This window comes from Camelina sativa, chromosome 12 (assembly GCF_030686135.1).
Source record: "Camelina sativa cultivar CO46 ecotype springtype chromosome 12, ASM3068613v1".
Lineage (NCBI taxonomy): Eukaryota > Viridiplantae > Streptophyta > Magnoliopsida > Brassicales > Brassicaceae > Camelina > Camelina sativa.
This window is the reverse complement of record NC_141891.1, coordinates 5,150,533-5,167,682: the sequence shown is the minus strand read 5'-3', so window position 1 is coordinate 5,167,682 and position 17,150 is coordinate 5,150,533. Positions and strand designations below refer to the sequence as shown.

The 17,150-nt window shown below is 31.5% G+C and overlaps 2 protein-coding genes and 1 pseudogene across 4 annotated transcripts; 1 reads left to right on the top strand and 2 right to left on the bottom strand.

Annotated features, from left to right (window-relative positions):
* Positions 1 to 2,200: 2,200 nt before the first annotated feature.
* Positions 2,201 to 2,599, bottom strand: LOC104733208 (uncharacterized; annotated as a pseudogene).
* A 1,247-nt stretch (positions 2,600 to 3,846) lies between these two features.
* On the bottom strand, positions 3,847 to 7,287 carry LOC104730318 (glycosyltransferase BC10). Of its 3 annotated transcripts, none has more exons than XM_010449474.3 (11): positions 6,804 to 7,287; positions 5,991 to 6,442; positions 5,807 to 5,905; positions 5,614 to 5,714; positions 5,452 to 5,523; positions 5,268 to 5,358; positions 4,979 to 5,059; positions 4,785 to 4,847; positions 4,585 to 4,707; positions 4,439 to 4,477; positions 3,847 to 4,338 (listed from the first exon to the last, which is right to left on the bottom strand). In XM_010449474.3, the coding sequence occupies exons 2-11, from the start codon at positions 6,381 to 6,383 to the stop codon at positions 4,195 to 4,197; spliced, it is 1,206 nt and encodes a 401-aa protein (XP_010447776.2). In that variant the 5' UTR covers positions 6,384 to 6,442; positions 6,804 to 7,287; the 3' UTR covers positions 3,847 to 4,194. The 3 variants fall into 3 exon arrangements, with proteins under 3 accessions (XP_010447776.2, XP_010447777.2, XP_087335654.1); XM_010449475.3 differs by having other exon boundaries at positions 5,991 to 6,377; XM_087479528.1 differs by lacking the exon at positions 6,804 to 7,287 and having other exon boundaries at positions 5,991 to 6,518.
* A 4,691-nt stretch (positions 7,288 to 11,978) lies between these two features.
* Positions 11,979 to 12,920, top strand: LOC104730317 (defensin-like protein 182). Its single transcript, XM_010449472.2, has 2 exons — positions 11,979 to 12,111; positions 12,491 to 12,920. The coding sequence occupies exons 1-2, from the start codon at positions 12,054 to 12,056 to the stop codon at positions 12,826 to 12,828; spliced, it is 396 nt and encodes a 131-aa protein (XP_010447774.1). The 5' UTR covers positions 11,979 to 12,053; the 3' UTR covers positions 12,829 to 12,920.
* Positions 12,921 to 17,150: the final 4,230 nt, after the last annotated feature.

Below are 17,150 nucleotides of genomic sequence, written 5' to 3'. Positions count from 1 at the left end.
AAAATATAGAACATAGGATTTTATGTTGGTCTCTCCCAATCCATCCCATTCCACCGTGTCGACTGCTCTCCATCCAGGCTGCATCCCCCTCTACTTGATTTCCCACTTATGTCTATGAATCGGTACCATCATGTTCTTCAATAAACGACAGCGAAAACAAAGTCGATGTGGTGAAACAGGTGATAATAATATCTCACCTTTTGATGTTCTCTTCTTTAGGCTAAACACTAATTTTATAAATTTCTTGCATTTTCTTTTTTTTTGGCAGATTCCAGATCACTCTAAAAGTGACTGTTATACATTATGTTTTTAAAAAGTTGTATATACAGATTAGAAAGTCATCAAAGACTAAATAAGTTACCTTTAGTAGATCTTTTCTTTCTAACTTGACTTGTCATTTGGTCGTGCTTACGCTTTATAGAATTTGATTTTGTGTTGTCACAAGCTCTCTATTTCCATGCTCATTTGTAATATTTCAATATATTATCAAAATGTTTGATACCCAGAAATTATAAGAAATTATAATTCAACTAAAATTTTTAAAAACTTTATTTACAAAAAATGCAAACTAACCTGGATCATGAACATCTAATGGAAAAAAAATTAACATTTATACCATGTTTGTTAGAAAAAAATAGGTTAAAATAAGAACATATATAAAATTATAATTATACCATGTTTGTTAAAAAAATTTGGCTTATCCGTAGCTCCAGCATCACTGCATATCATCATGCCTCTCGTATCTTGGTATTGGTTTTTCCAAAAAGTCAAAAAATAAAATCTGCACATTGAGAATCAAAAACATTAGCCATGCAAAAAATATGGCACACGTACTTAATAACATTAGCCATGCAAAAACATAAAAACCGGAAAGGCTAAAAATTTTGAAGAGACTAAAATTTAACAAAAATAAGATTAATGTATGAACTTAATAGTGTCGACTAACAGTAATAATAATCTAACCGAGAAACACTACAGGTCATTCGCAGCAAAAATATTAAATTACCTTGAATTAGAGATTGATGCTTGAAAGTTAAAAAAATACTTCAATAATACAATTCTTTAGTACTCATAATTTTTTTTTTCGAAACTTGTTTATGTAGTCAAGAAAAGTTTATATATAATAAACAAAGTGGTGTAAGACATAGAGGTGTGAAATTTAAAGGTGTAAAAATTAATAGATGTGAAACATGGAGGTACAACAAAGAGGTGTAACACATAGAGGTGTGACATTAAAAGGTGTAAAAATTAATGGATGTGATTTTTGAAACCAGGAGGTACAACAAAGAGATGCAAAGACTAAGGATGTGTGATTTAAAAGGTGTAAAATTTAATGGATGTGATTTTTGAAACCAGGAGGTATAACAAAGAGATGCAAAGACTAAAAGGTGTGATTTAAAAGGTGTAAAAATTAATGAATGTGATTTTTGAAATCAGGAGGTACAACAAAGAGATGCAAAGACTAAGATGTGTGATTTAAAAGGTGCAAAATTAATTGATGTGATTTTTGAAACCAGGAGGTACAACAAAAAGATGCAAAGACTAAGAGGTGTGATTTAAAAGATGTAAAAATTAATGGATGTGATTTTTGAAACCAGGAGGTACAACAAAGAGATGCAAAGACTAAGAGGTGTGATTTAAAAGGTGTAAAAATTAATGGATGTGATTTTTGAAACCAGGAGGTACAACAAAGAGATGCAAAGACTAAGAGGTGTGATTTAAAAGGTGTAAAAAATAATGGATGTGATTTTTGAAACCAAGAGGTACAACAAAGAGATGCAAAGACTAAGAGGTGTGACTTTTGAAAGATGGGGGTGCGAGGAAAATACACGATTAATAATTTTAAACCGTTAGATTAAAACTGTAACTAATCTCATCCGTTGGATTAAAAGTTGACACAAAAAAGTGGGTTTGCTATTATATATAGATATTTCATAACTTTTTGATTGGTTAAAACTTTAAAACAGCAGGAATATTCACCAAACATCTGCATTGAAAATCTAAAACGACAATTATTATAAAACAAAAATTAAGTCCCAAAACGACAATTAAATTAAAACGGAGGGAGTACCTTATACGAACTACGGTTTTAAAAACAAATTACATGGTTTGGACTGGTCGATTGAATAAAAAAAATGTATAGTACCAATCAGAAGTAAAAAAAGCTTTCAAATGTACAGTACAAATCAAATCTTGAGTATCAGACATATTTAGAAAACCTAGAAGAATATTTGCTTGTGATGCAAAAGAAAACCCTAAAACATAAATCGGTAAAGAATAAAGAGAAAATAGCAAGAAGCAAAAGGACATCAATCCTCCATTGCCAATTGGTGCGGAATGTGTTTAGACGCTTGGTATGCAAGTAAGCATAGTATGCCGATTAGGCATTATCTTTGGCTAGGACACCAAAATATACTAACTTGTCATCCTCCTTGAGTGGGTCATATTCCTCAATTTGGTTATTATTTACTTGGATTTGTTCAGGAATGATGATGCGTGGCTGAAGATTGCGAGCCTTTGAAGCTCCCACAAAAAGCAAGACCAGGAAGACGATGATGAAGAAGAAGAATAAGCTGGTTTTTCCCAATCGAGTGGACATTGATGGCGGCATGGAGATTGGGGTCAATTAGGACTTCCTAAGTTGCACTGAAACGGGTACGGGAACAGGAATCGGGTACGAAAACGGGGACGGAAAACGGCAAAGTAAAAATTAGTAGATACGGGTACGGCTTGGGTACTTCAATAAACATATAAGAAAATATACCCATACCTTGAATAAGAGGGGATTAGTAAAGCTAATGGGAAAAGGAGAGAGGAGAAAAGAGTCTAGAAAGTAGAAAAACATAAAGAAATGAAAGTATGCTTATGATAAGAGTGCTTTGAATGAAATGAAATGGATGCAAATATCAAAAAATTTGATGTTATCTTCCCCTAAAGCATCTAAGGCGTCCCCATAGAGTCCCCGTAGAGTTTCCGTCCCCAACATGTCCCCGGTACGGGAACGGCTACCAAATAGACGTACCCATGCATCATAGAGGACTTCTTTTTCTGAGACAGAAATCACAGGGTTACGTGTTTATTTATATCAAGCAAAAAAGTAATTACAATGTCCTATTTCAATTGTGATACAAATCTTTGAAGTTTTTAACAACAAAAATAAATTGTTATTTTTGGATAGATAGATTTCTTTACCAGTTCAAAAACTGTTTTACTAAAATATTTTGGTTTGGGATATTTATGCCGTGCTTATTAGTTACTAACAAAGACAATGTTGGTCAGTATGCAATTTTTTTATTTATGATGTTTGTGGTAAAAAACCAAAGAACATACTCTCTCTGTTTCATAAAAAGTGTCATTTTGACACAATGCACACATATTAAAAAAATTATATAAAGGCTGCAAATGGATACACAAAATTGAAAAATTAGGCTGAACAAAATTGGGTTGAATAATATTCAACTCATTCATCTCCAAAATAGTTGTTGAACAAGTTGAAGATTTTTGCAATAGGATTAGTTTATTTTTTCAACTTTTTGATTTGAACGGGCTGAATAGTTTTTTTCAACCTATTCAACCTTTACAATGCAAATGGTGAAAATTGGTTGAATAATTTGTTTCAACCTGTTCAATCTCTTCAACCTTACAACCATTTGCACCCAAAATTCTATTTTACCTTTTATAAATATATTAAAGCAATTTCTCTTTCTAATTAATAAGCTGAAATAGTAGGGATAAAAATGAGAATTAATATTAAAAACTGCATTGAAAATATAAAATGACACTCTTTTGTAACAAAAAAATCTGTGTCAAAATGACACTCTTTATGAAACAGAGGGAGTATATATATACGTGCAAAGAAACTCTATAAACCTGTATAACTTTTGTTTGTTCAACATTCTGAACACAAAACAAAATCGATCCAAAAGAAAGAAAAAGTACAACCAGTCTAAAATTCTCCTTTTTACAACAGTAAAAAAGTAACAAAATATATATCCAAAAAAAACAGAGTAATGAAGAATAAAACCAACGTCTCCTTCCAATCAAATGAATCATATTATGAGAAGAAATCTCATAACTCCTAAAGCTTCTAGACTTGTAGTGGTACAGCTTCAAACGAAACTTGGATTCATGTGGGTGGGGAATCGAACATTGGTCAAAGAATGTGAGTGTGTATAGAAGAAAATAACCTTTTAATCACAAATTCCAAGTGACCGATCTTGTGTAATTTGAGAAGAGATCCAAGAGTTTATCGAGTGTATCCGGGTGAAATTTCCTTCCAAACAAGTAGCAAGGTCTTTTGATTCCGTTCCATATACAAGGCATCCATATTTCTTCACCCTATATTAGCCAAATGAAAGGTTTGTGTTTTGTATAAAATCCTGGAAAAAGATCAGAGCTGAAAATATGATAGAAAAAAACTGGTTTTATAAGAGCGTACCATCCCAACACTTGTGACATGTACAACTGTGTCAGCAGACTGCAGATATAAAAAAACAGAATTTAAAACTTAGTCTTATTCTTAATCAAAGCTATGGAAGAAACTGATGCATAGTGGGTGGTGTTTGGTTATATTTATTAGCCTACCGTGAGGTTGGTTAGTAACTCGGGTGTGATATCCTTAGGCATATATGTTTTGGGATGCCACTTTCTTTCAGACCAATCAACTTGTGTTACAGTCCAGTTAGAAATGCCAGTGGGATCGAGCATCTGCAATCAAGAGGTATAAGAGATGAAGAGAAATAAGGAGATTTTATTTTAATTTTGAGTTGTAAATGAGTTCTTACATGAAAGAATGTTGGCAGATAGTGTTCATCAGCTATGCAGTTCTTGTTGTTCTCTATGCCTGGCTGAAGAAAACAAAATGTAGGCCTTGTTATTAACGAATGGTTAAGTTTCCATAGATGTTCATGTTCTGCCTTTGTAAGAAAGAAAACTGCATAGTAGTAACAGCTATATTAGGGGTTATGCTGATACTCACCCCGCAGTAATCTCGGAATTTAGAGTAGTAAAGACTGTCTGCCATAGTTGCTACAGCGTGTTGTCGCTTCATGGTGAACCACTGCATGACAAAGTAATTTGGGGGGGTCAAAATGTAAATTTCGGTTCATAAATATGAATGCCGGACTTGACAGACATTTGTTGGTCTGTTACTAGTCCCTAAAGGATCTACCAGCACTGAAACAGAACCAATTCTTTATATGCCCAAGCGTTTGTTTATTCAATACATCAGGTTGAGAATTGTTACTAGATCAATAAAAATTGTTTACCTGTGCACCCTTTCGAAAATACTTCTTCGGAATTTCAGGCAACATGTGATTCATATGCCTGCCTGATCCATGTTGACCTGGATCGTCAAAGCTGAAGAGTTCGAAGGTAATCATATTTGTTAGAGTTAACAGACGTTGGGAAAGAAGAGTGAATTTGTCAATCTGATGAATACATGACTTTTACCAGTCAACATAGCTGACATTGCTGTACATGAGGTAATTGTACATATATTCAAAACTTCGAAGTGGTATACAACTGCAAAACAAGAAACACTCAAAAAAGTGTTAAAGACAAATTCAAGAGTGATCATCAATGAGAAGGGAAGCAAGAAAATCAACAAATCACCTATCAGAGAGTAAAACAAATTGCTGGTTTGAAGGATCTCTAAGAGCATTAGCTAACAACCGTCTCTCTGCATCAACCATTGAAATTCTTCCCCACACCACCTACACATAGCTTTCTCATGTTAATAAATCGTAAAAAAACATGAAATCTACAAAGATACGCATCAGAAAAGATGAAAAAAGGGGAGACAAACCTCATCACTACGAATTTCGCGGTTGACAAAGTAACTACTGTAGTGAACTGGCCTTTCCTTTGATGCATGGATATAAACAGAGAACTTCCCTTCATGTCCCTGTGAAGAGGGACAAAATTCTAAAACCATATAAAGAAGGCCTATTAATCAAGAGTGACTAGCTGCTCTCTCCAAAGTTATATACCTGGAAAAATCTGTCCCATAACCTCTCGAAAGGCAATGTACCAGGAGTTAAGAACATGAAAGCAATTTTAGAATTCTTTCTAATAACAGGAGGTGAACTCAATATCTCTGCAATGACAACACGAGCTGCAATCTCATCGTCCGAATATTCCCTCGGAGAAGGTGGAAGCCAATCAGCTAAAGCTTTACATCCTCTTGACGAAATCATATAATTACAAGCACGTTTACTGTGATGAGGATACATGTAAGCGACGATAAAGAACATGCTGATCAGAGATAACACCATAATGATCCATACTCGTCTTCTTCCAGGAGGAGTACGCGGGTATCTAGCTCCAGGCAAAGATGCCATATCAGTTAAGTTCCCTACACTCCACCTTTTAACTGCCTTCATCTCATCAAAAAACCTTTTTAAATTACAGAAGAGTCTACAACTAGATGGCTTCTGATAACCTTGGAAAAATAATGAATATTCAAAGAATCAAAGATTAGTCCCAACAACCAAGTTGAAGCTATCCACCAAAAACCACAGGGGGAAAAGTCAAACCAGTTCCTAAGAAAGCTAATTCGAAAGACACGTTACACTGTTTACACGCATTGATTCGGGTCAACGAGATCATAGAACATAGAAGAAACGAAACGAAATCGAGAGACCATTACAGTTGCGTTTAATTTCGAAATTGTGAGTCATAATTCAGAAACACATTACGATCTCTTCCTAAACCAATCGAATCCGCCCCCAAAAAAAAAAAAAAAAATCGAAATCGAAATCAAAATGTATCAACGAGAGGAAACAATGTGAAGGAAGAAGAACCTGAAATTTTTTACAAAGGGAAGCAGATCCAGAGTATATATATATATATATATCTACGAAATACGAATCGACGTCGTCTTCTCCGGTCAAAGATCTCTCCCGAGACAACTCTGTAGAGCTATATTCGTATAAACGTATATATATACACGTATCGTCCTTTTTCGTATTATGTTTCTTTCTATTATGATGTAAAAAAAAAAAAAACGTCTCTTAACAGTTTCAGAAATTTTCCTTCTCTCTGATTCGTTTCGTTTTTTTTTTTTCTTCAATTCTCTCTGATCTCTGTGTTATCTCTCTCTCTCTCGCACGCGCGCGCTTTTGAGAATAAAAGAATGTGAAGAGCTTCAGAGAAGATGATGAAGAAGACGAAGAAGAAGACGAAGAAGAAGACACACAAATTTGGGTTCGAAACAGGGGGAAGCAAATTTTATTTATTTACTTTTTTTTTTGAGGAAGTAGTGAGAGCAGAGATTATTATTACTTTAATAAATTTACATTGGTGGAGAAAATATAAATATGAAAATCATATGATTATGAATGACGTGTAATTTTCTTAATGGCCAGATGATATGAGAGAGAGAGAGAGAGACAGAGAGAGTGCGTGTCTTTTTTTTCCCCATGATTTTTGGACCATTGTAGCCCGCTAGCTTAATTACAAAGGTTAAGTAAGTAATTACCATGAACGGTTTTACCAAAAAAAAAACCTTGTAGGAATATATTATTAAATGTACTATAAACTTTAGATTAATTTTTTTTATTCATCATAATTATTGAAGATTAAAACTTAAAAAATCTGCATCTACCACTTGCATCGCACGTTTTACAAACTTTCTCATCCCATGCAATGTCCTGGCTTCCTTTGGATTTATTTGGTTGGGACCTTTAAAAATAAAATATGGTCCGTTGAATCTTAGACCAGATTTGTAAAGTCGATTTTGCCCTTGGTTACTCTGTTTAACAAAGTCATTAAGTCGTTGGCCAGCCAATCTAGTTTGTCTTATGATTGTTTGATTTGATCTGTGATCTTTAAACTAATACTCCATGTAATCTTAAAATTATGCTAATTTGGTCAATATCGATTGGAATTAAGTATTATCCACTTTTAATTAGCTCATACATATTATATACAAAGTATATTATCATTCATGTATATTGACACTTTCAAAAAATTTATATAAAGACTTGTTTTGTTTGAAAATTAGTTCTGACTTCTTGCATTAGATCGATCCAATTGGATCAATATTATGTGTGTTATTATTTTAATATCAATAGTTTGGAGGAACCTTCTTCCGCCAGACCGATTCAAGGGTAGATTCCAATTATATATATATACCACAAAGAATAGTATATGAAAAATATTGAGCAACTTGACATAAACGTCATGTGATATTATCTTAGCCAGACATGCATGATTTTTATTCTATTGTCCAAACAAATGATCAACGTTGTCTGAGTCCATGCATCGCATGCACCTCAGTTCCTTTTAATTAAGTATATTTTACCTTCTTCTTGACAGTTGATTTTTTTTTTTCATTTGCTCGAAACAGACTTTAATTCGATTATAATCGCCCGCTAGCTAGAACAATTCAAGAAAAACTCAGGGAGTTGTTATTAATTAATTATATATATATATAATCTTTCTCATGATTAAAAGAATAAAATGGTACATTTGTTTGTATATACATATTTACCAAGATATGTTCGTTATTTGACGAACGACAAATTGATACCTTTTTGTTTCCGATTGAGTTAAAACCAAACGACTTTGAAATTTTATACTTCTGAGCCAACTATTGGGTGGACCTAGCTATATATATAGACCAAGTCAATCTAGTAGACCAAATTAGTCAAGTAAAATCATCAATGGATCGGAGTGCCACTTTCCGGTAGTAATCATCCTCAGTTGCCGTTAGTGTGATATAGCCATGGCCCATGATATATCCTACATAAGTAACCCACTTCGAACTGATCGAGATTGATATGATCAACGTTACGTTAAATCATCCTCACACCATCTGCAATTGAAGAAAATTGGGGACTTCAATGAGACTTGATTCATTAACACCTAGGAACTGCTGCAGTAGAAGAGAACACCTGGCTAGCGTTGGGGATATATCAGAATGTAACACCTGGCTAATGTAATTTACATTTTGATACTCCTTCCGTTTCACAAACAGTGTCATTCAGATACTTTTCACACAAATTAAGAAAACATTGAAATATACATATGTGGCCTTATTTAATAGGTTAATTTAGTTATAGTTAAGGGTAAAACTAGAAAATCTAATGTAAATTATGCATTGAAAATATAAAATAATGCATTGGAATTGTAAAGTGACACTCTTTGTGAAACAAAGAAAAATCTCCAAAATGACACTCTTTGTGAAACCGAGGGAGTAGTAAAATTTGTCAAAGTTCAACTTAATTTTGTAAATTATTTTTGTTTTCACGTTTTAAAACTCACTAGTAGCTAATAATTTACAGTAGTTCATATAGTAATTAGCTTAAATGTTAGAGCTAATTTTATTTAATTAGTTTATGTGTTACTCCAGTTTATAGAGAAAGTTTTTTTATATAATCTTTGACTAATAGTAGATGATATTCTTAAATATCAGATTAAACTATTTTTAAATATTTTAAATTAAATTATTTAAATTTTTTTATCATGGTATATAAAATTATATAATTCAACAGAAAAATAGAGAAAGATTTTGTTAAAGATTGGTTTTTATTGTTTCATTTGTCAATATATTTTATTTCTTTAAGTTGTATTATTCTTTGGAATATCCTCTTTAAAAGTATTCATGGTTAATATTAATAATAATACTGGTAAAGTAATTATATTAATCCTTAAATCTCGATTGACTAACGAAGTCAACTTATATAACATATTTTGTAACCAACTAATAAGTCAAATAATAACTATAACTTTCTAACCTATAATTATTATATTAACTCTTAAAAAAGAAGTTGTGTACTTCTGAAATATTTAATAAGGATAAAAGTACAGTCAAATGATTTTGTTCAAAATTATAATGATAAAATAACTATATTTCTAAAACTTGATTACCCAATAATTCTATAAATCTCCCTTCGGCAGTCTCCCAGTTTTTTCAAGTCTATCAACAATATTCCCTACTTGCTAAAAGTTTAATTTAAGAGAAGAAAAATGACCAAGACAACTTCTTCACTTTTTCTCCCTATCATCTTCCTTCTTATGTTTGTCTTAGGTATATATATATTTATCTTAAAGTTCATTTATCATATTATAAAAAAAAAATTCTTACGTTTGAGCGTAACTCAATTGCATATGCCTCAAATGTTATAGTTCATTCTGATATATGTTAACATTATTTACGCATTTACCTTTATGGTTTTTTCATATGTGTGTACTATATACATTATATATGCTTCGTTTTGGCTCTATTCATTGGCATAGATCATAAGATTTCTTGTACAATGTATTAATTTCTTCTAGGGAGTAGTATATTTTATGTTATCTAATACAAAAACGGTTTTGTTGGATGTAGTTGAGCAAAATATGGGTGCTAATACATGCATGGCAGTTCTTGGCTCGTGTGGTGTTATTACAGACTGTAGTGGAGCATGCAAGTCTAAATTTGGACCAAATGCGCATGGCTATTGTGACCGCGATGGTGGTGCTGGAACATGTGTTTGCTATTATCCTTGTTTGACTGGTAACCCCCATATGTAATAGATACATATACAGTACTGTAAAATCATAAAATTTTCAAATACAAAAATAGGAACACAATATTAATGTCAAAACCGTACTATGGTCTTTCGTAATAAAACTATATATAAGAGAAGAATTCGGGCTGTGTCCGCATATATGTTTAGCAATTGACAAATTTAGAGGATAGTTTTTGCTTTTTTACATTATTGGGATAGACAATGTCTGATCTTATACCAGTCTCTATTACAGTATATGGGATAACATGAGTTACTCTAGTCGAACTCCGGTTAAGAAAACTATAAAGATGAAATCATAACCACTTGATTAAAGTCATTTTCCCTAAATTTTCAAGATAGCTATCTATTTTTTGTTTACAACATTTATTTAATTTTAGTTAGCATTTTATTCTAGCAGACCAACTATAACCAATCATTCACCTATATATCATCAATCAAATCATTTATCTAGTAGTTCGGTTATAGAATTATAAAGTGACAATTTTTTCTGTTCTCTCTAATTTCAGATTTATCAATCATGTTCAAAGTATTGTATTCTGATCATAATTCTCATGCTTCCACTATTTTCTGTTCTTCCATATTTATCAACTGTGGTCAAACTACTAATTTTGAACTAAACAGTCGACGAATAATAATACCTTCAAATAATTCATATTCATAATAAGAAGAAAATTTTATTATTAGAGAAAAGATAAAAAAAAAAATTCAAACCTAAAATTCAAATATTGCAAGTTTCAAAATAGTTTTTTACTAGTTACTAATATATATTTTTGTGCATTTTGTATTCTGATAATTCTAGTGTTTCCACTTTTTTTTTACTATTGATTTTAATATCATCTATAATATTTCATATATCTCAATTTTATAAATTAATTTTTTTGTCATTTTCAGATTTAAAAGTTAAGGTTAGTAATGAGTGAGAATTTTTTATTTTACACTATTTTATTAAAAATATAAAAAAACTCTTGTAGAAACACATGTTTCCATATATAAGTATATTTTGGCTTGAGTAGTACATAATGCACTAAATAATTTTTTTTCTTCTAATTAATAAGTTTAGATAACAAGCATAAAAATAAGATATAATTCTTAAAACTACAGTGAAAATATAAACGACATTTTTGTGAAACAAAAAAAATATTAGTTTTATATTTTTAGTACTTTAATACTTTTTATTTTCTTGTCTGATTTGTTTCATAAGAAGTGTACACTCTATACCATCGTTTGTATGCTACCAATCAAACATCTCACCTTAAAATAATATGCAATCATAAAATCTATTTTGACCAAGAATAAAACTTTACTAGTCATATCAATTTTTGCAATAAATTGGTGTGTTTGAATAGACTAGCTTATTCATGAACGGAAAATTATTTTTTTTTTGACCCAAATTTCTTTTTTTTTTTAAATCCTTTATGTTGAAGTTTACATCTTGCATTTAAATAGATTAACAATGTTCAATAACATACAAAAGAGCAGTTTAGAGAGATATAACTGGAGAAGAAGAAGAAGAAAGAAAATAGAAAACCTGAAAATATGGCGAGGATGACATTACTTGTCTTCATTGTTAACTTACTTATCATATTTACCTCAGGTATTACTATATATTCTATATATCTTTCAACTGTTATGTTTTGTTAAAAATATCATTTAACACATATTTCTTACAGTTTTAAATGTTGTAAAAAATATATTTTCTATGATCAGAATTTGACATAGCTAGCTAGTTATGCTTATCATCATCTTGGGTATAGGGACTGATCGTTTATTCCCTAAATGAAATAAAATACGACACAGAATTTTGAATGATAAAAAAAAATATGAAAGTGATAATGTGGGTACTTTTACAATAATAACACATTCAAGATTCAATGTCTAATTAACCATAAACAAATACACATACAAAAAGAAAAAAAAAAGGAAAGAAAATATGTATATGTATGTTAAATTTAGTGATATATACAATGTAACAGTTGTGGATCAAGCTAGAGCAGAGACATGTATAGATGGATTAGGCACTTGTGAAAATTGCGACCAGAGATGCAAGGCCAAGCATGGACCATCGAGCCAAAGCAACTGTGGTACTAGTACTGGGGTGCCGCTGCCGCTATGCACATGCTACTACCAATGTGGATCCCCATCACCGAAACCACCCTCGCCGAAAAAATGTAATGGTGGAGCTGGTATATGTAGTCAAAGATGTCCCGAAAAATGTTGTGATATGAACTGTGCACAAAAATATAATGGTGGACATGGATTTTGTAACACTCTTGGTACATTTAGTTTGTGCCAATGCGAATACCCTTGTTAAAGCCGGTTGAGAATATTGTAAACAGATTATTTATTATTATTGCAACTTCAGTAATGAAATAAGAAATTAATAACAATTACTATTATTGATAATTGTGGATGACGTAGTTTCTTTGAATTTAGTTATATATCCAGTGTAAAGTAATTGAGTTCACTATAAATTTTGCTAAATGAAATGAGTAAACAAAAGCATAATCTTTTTTAGTTTCGAAAAAGGAAAGAAGAATGACAAAACCATTAAACATGGTTAAAAACTAAGGATTAGTGAACTAGCTTTTATAATAATTAAAAACCTAACGTACCCTTAGTTATCTTATTATATAAAGTTGGGTTTTGAAAGTTAGCCATTAACAAGATTTTGACATGTGTCAAGTTATGAATCTGAGATTTTGACATGTGTAAAAGTTAATATTTAATAGGAGGAATTTGATTACAACAAAAACAAAATATTTATTTAAAAAAATATTAATAATATAAAAAGATAATTATCAAAAATTACAAAAATAATTATAAGGAGATTATATATATAATATATATATATATATTTCATAAAATTCAAAATTATAATATTACCTATTTTTAATTTTAAGTTATTAGTTCTACAAAAACTAGAAATAGGGAATAAGGAAAATATACAATTAATTATTATTTCTAAATTTTGAAATACTCACTTCTATATAAACATCAATCGTCTCATATTTTTCATCTAACAAAATAATTTATTCAAAAACATTGCTTTCAACTTTGTTTAATTGGGAAATTTTTTTTAATGGGATGGTAAATTTTTTTATTTTTGTAAACCATAATTTTCTCCTACTTTCTCCTTTTTCAGTTACGAATATGTAAGATTAATATGTTGACCCAAAAAACGATTAATATATGCGTCTTTGTTTTCTAATACTGTATTTTAAAATTTATTGTAGTATTTTTATATTGTTTTGTTTAATTTATATTTTTATCTTTGAATTATTTGGGATTCACATATTACCATATTTCTAATTTTCTATTCTTTCTTAAATTATGTCAAAATAATTTTCTTCTAATTTCTCAACTTTGATTGGTTGGTCATAAACTCTTTTTTTTGCAAACATAATTGTTACCATTATTCATTTAATCCCAAAGGGAGATAACAAGTAGAAGCTCATCAACGTAATAGATGGATAAAATAGGCAAATTAAACACAAGCTTACAACAAACATAGATAAATAGATTGGAAAACACATAAATCGTTGTTGGTCAATCACTTCCAGAAAGGTCACCCATCATGAAGTTTTCTCAAGACCCTTGACCGAAAAGATAAGTGCATTTGTTAATTTGTAGGGTCGGTAAACAAGTTTTTTAAGACTCCCAGACGTAACAAACCGGTCATCGAATATGGATGGATCCACGAGCTGGGAATACATGTAGGGGCAACATAGGAAGGTGGTCCCATGAACTGAGAGTGGACATGAGCTCACTAAGCAAGGTGGCGGTTGAGGCGTTACAAAGACAAAGGCTACATCATGGTGTGTCAAAGATCCTTCCATGAATACATTGGAAAATTTAACATTAGTTACTATCAAAAGATTTTGTGACGTTAGAAAAATGTTTTTACTTTCATTGGTTGTCAGAGGCTTGGAGCAAGCCATTTTGAGATAGTAAAGAGACATGAATAGTTATCTCCACATAGGAGGAGGGCAGAGCCGATGTTCTCTTTATGGTGGAGAAGGTTGGACACAAGGTTATCTCCCCAAGGGAGGAAGGTAGAGGAAGTTGAACGCAAGTTTATCTCCCCAAGGGAGGAAGGTAGAGCCAAGGTTCTCTCCATGGTGGAGGAGGTTGGACGCAAAGTTCTTTCTATAAGGGAAGAGGGCGGAGCCGAGGTTTTCTCCATGGTGATCATACATTATTGTGATGATACATCATTGATTAGTATACTATGTAATATATTTTTTATTTCGAAATGTTTTTTGAGCTACATCATGGTGTGTCAAAGACACTTTCACGAATATATTGGAAAATTTAACATTAGTTACTATCAAAAGATTTTGTGGCGTTAGAAAGGGTCTTTAATTTCATTGATTTTCGGAGCAAACCATTTTGAGATAGCTAAAAGAAGTGAACATGTTCTCTCCACACATGAGGAGGACAGAGCTGGGGTTCTCTTTATGGTGGAGGAGGTTGAGACGCAAGGTTATCTCCCCAAGGGAGGAAGGTGGAGAAGGTTGGACGCAAGGTTATCTCCCCAAGACAGGAAGGTGGAGCCATGGTGTTCTCCATGGTGGAGAAGGCTGGACGCAAAATTCTCTCCATAAGGGAGGAAAGCGGAGCCGAGGCTCTCTCCATGGTTGGTCATACACTATTGTGATGATACATCATTATTAGTATACTATGTAATATATTTTTAATTCAAAATGTTTTTTGAGCTAATAATTTTATTAATTAAAAAAATTATGCAAAAATGAAAGTAAAAAGACATAATAGTTGGCTTTGTGTTCATACAGACATTTTCTAGGTGGTGGTAAAAAATATATTTGTAATATAGAGTATATTTAGGTGTAAAAAATACGTTTTTAATGGTAACATACATAAAAGATTTGTAAATGGATATAAAATCAGTATATTATAGCAAAATTAAAATTTATAAATAATATAAAACAAAATTTAATATATTTTTATTAAATTTAATTTTATTTACAAAACTTTAAACCCGCACATCGGATGGGTCCTTATCTAGTAAACTATAAAATTAGAGCAGCACAAATGAAGAAAAACTCGTCAGTGTTGTGTGCATATTTTACAACTCACAAGCAATAGGAACACAACGTTTAGTGAGCAAGTTTTACTGTAGGTGTGTAAAAGGACAAAACAAAGGCATTACACCCTCGTTTTGAAGACAAAAGCTCGAAGTGATTATCATGACGGAGACGTTGGTGGTAGTAGAATGGTGACGTCATCGATGGAGGTGAATACCGGAGGAAGAAAGTTGAACCGGTGGAGAGTAACGGTTGGGTCGGGGATTGGAGTAATTCTGTTGGGGATGTAGTAAAGGTGAAGAAGAAAGTGATGAGAGAATGTAACATTAGTTTGGTCTATCTGTATATCAGTATATAGAATGCTTAATGTTATGCCTCATTATTAATATTTACAAACGTTTTGAAAATAAACTTCTGAATGAGATAGAAATTGATCTCTGTAATAAATGCTATGTCATTTAGACATTTGAAGTCAAACTTTTGAATAAGCCATAAATGGATTTCCATAAATACCAAAGATATTAGACGAAATTGATGATTTTGTTTCTATAAGACCTATCTTTTGAGTTTTGAATACGAATATTTGTAAAGATATGTTCAAACGAATCTTTTATGAATAAAAGTTAGGATGACTATAAAAAAGTTACTAAAATTTTGAAATATATACCAAAAAACTACAATGTATAATACTAGACGTATATACTAAGATTGACTAGATACAATACTGACATATTGACCGAATATAAAATAAATACTTGAAAGATATTGGTGATGAGATTGCACTCAGTGTCATTTTAATTAGTAGTATCATACATTTATACGTTTTGTTTCTGAAACTTGCGCATACAATAATAACTAAATTCACATTTCTTGTGGGTATAACCAAAGAGTATATTAGTATTTCAAAAGTCAAGAAGATATACAAAGCATGGCAAAGTCATATTCACTTCTTCTACCTATCATATTCCTTGTTGTGTTTGTGTTAGGTACACAACATTAATTAAAAACAAAATTCATATTTTGGTTTCTTAATATTCTTATTATATTTATCTACTTATGTTGTTATCTATATATGAACTATGTCTTTTGTTGGATACAGTTGAAAAGAATATGGGATGCCTTACATTCATTGGGACGTGCAAGAGAGACGTAAAAGACTGTTCTCAATCGTGCAAGTCAGTGTTTGGGCCAAACGCCGGTGGTTTATGTGACAAAGGGAGTGATGTTGGACAGTGTATTTGCACTTACCCTTGTCCGGCTAATAAAGCTCATGCAGTCAAAAGTTCAATTCCTCATAATGTATAAGCGAAGTCAAAATTCTTATAGTATATTATATGCTTTGTTTGTGGAAACATCATAAACTGTCCAATGTTCTACGTACGTACGTATGAATAACATAATGTTTTTGCCGTTCATAACGAAAAAGAATCATAAAATACTAATTTGTCCTCTATCAAAAATATTTTATTTGCTAAGTTCAAAATAAGTAATACCATGGACGATTACATTGACCAGCACAACCAAAAAAAATACTTGCCGTTCATTTTTGAGGTTTCTCAAAAAGTTCATCGACTCGCGTTAAACGCCG

Bases quoted from the DNA above. Each gene is read 5' to 3' on its own strand.
- LOC104730318 (XM_010449474.3), bottom strand. From the start codon at position 6,383: ATGAAGGCAGTTAAAAGGTGGAGTGTAGGGAACTTAACTGATATGGCA. The intron at 5,359-5,451 runs GTAAAAGTCATG...CGAACTCTTCAG, and splicing joins AATGTCAGCTATGTTGACTG to CTTTGACGATCCAGGTCAAC. The intron at 5,060-5,267 runs GTAAACAATTTT...TTTGTCATGCAG, and splicing joins ATTTTCGAAAGGGTGCACAG to TGGTTCACCATGAAGCGACA.
- LOC104730317 (XM_010449472.2), top strand. From the start codon at position 12,054: ATGGCGAGGATGACATTACTTGTCTTCATTGTTAACTTACTTATCATA. The intron at 12,112-12,490 runs GTATTACTATAT...ACAATGTAACAG, and splicing joins ACTTATCATATTTACCTCAG to TTGTGGATCAAGCTAGAGCA.